General features: G+C 66.4%; 1 protein-coding gene across 1 annotated transcript in view; it reads left to right on the top strand.

The window, feature by feature from the left end:
• Positions 1-164: 164 nt before the first annotated feature.
• H696_00192 (hypothetical protein) overlaps positions 165-654 on the top strand; it is a gene marked incomplete at both ends in the record, with an annotated part of 3,669 nt that continues 3,179 nt past the window's right edge. Inside the window, one exon of the mRNA XM_009494034.1 lies at positions 165-553. Within this exon, the coding sequence (XP_009492309.1) occupies positions 165-553 (389 nt within the window). The remainder of the gene's footprint in view (positions 554-654) is intronic.

Below are 654 nucleotides of genomic sequence, written 5' to 3'. Positions count from 1 at the left end.
CCCCCCCCGCCTTTTCTCCTGTTCCATAAATTGTCGCTCCCCCCTTGGCCTGTCGCCACCCCCTCCCTCTGCCTCCCTTCGCCTCCATTCCTGCCCCTGCGATGCACCCGACCGACCCCGCTGTCTCCTGAGAACTCTTCCCGCCTCCCTTCTCCCAGCGCAAGATGAGCATTGTGGCCCTGATTTTAAGTGCTCTTGAGGAGATCGACCCGCGGTCGCCAGCCGATGGCGCGGATATCCTGGCGCATCTGCGCAGTGGGGAGGCCCTGCTGGTGGCCCTCGCTGCCGGTGGCAGCCCGGCCTCCTCGCAGTCGCTGGACATCAAAGCACCCCCCGGCCTGGACTCCCAGGCCGAGGATCTGGCCTTGGCCTGGCTATCTGACCTGGCGGATCGGCTGGTCGGGGATCCGGCCCGTTTGCCGGCTCTCCTCCAGGCAGAGGTCGAGGCCGTGGTTTCCCAGACGCCGGCCCCCTCCCTGGAGCATGCCGACTGGGTGGGGCTTTTCTCGGTGGTTGCTCGTGCGCTCCTGCTGTTGAGTAGTCTGTCCGATCGGTGCGTGGTCCCCGGCTTTTTCCCCCTCCTTCTCTCTCTCTCTCTCTCTGTCTCTTTGCACCTGTCTGCCTCCTTCCCCCTCCTTCCCCCCCCCCCCCCCC

The sequence above is a fragment of the Fonticula alba genome, assembly GCF_000388065.1.
Source record: "Fonticula alba strain ATCC 38817 unplaced genomic scaffold supercont2.1, whole genome shotgun sequence".
In the NCBI taxonomy this organism is placed as follows: domain Eukaryota; order Rotosphaerida; family Fonticulaceae; genus Fonticula; species Fonticula alba.
Note: the sequence above shows the minus strand (reverse complement) of the source record. Positions and strands in the feature narration are given on the sequence as shown.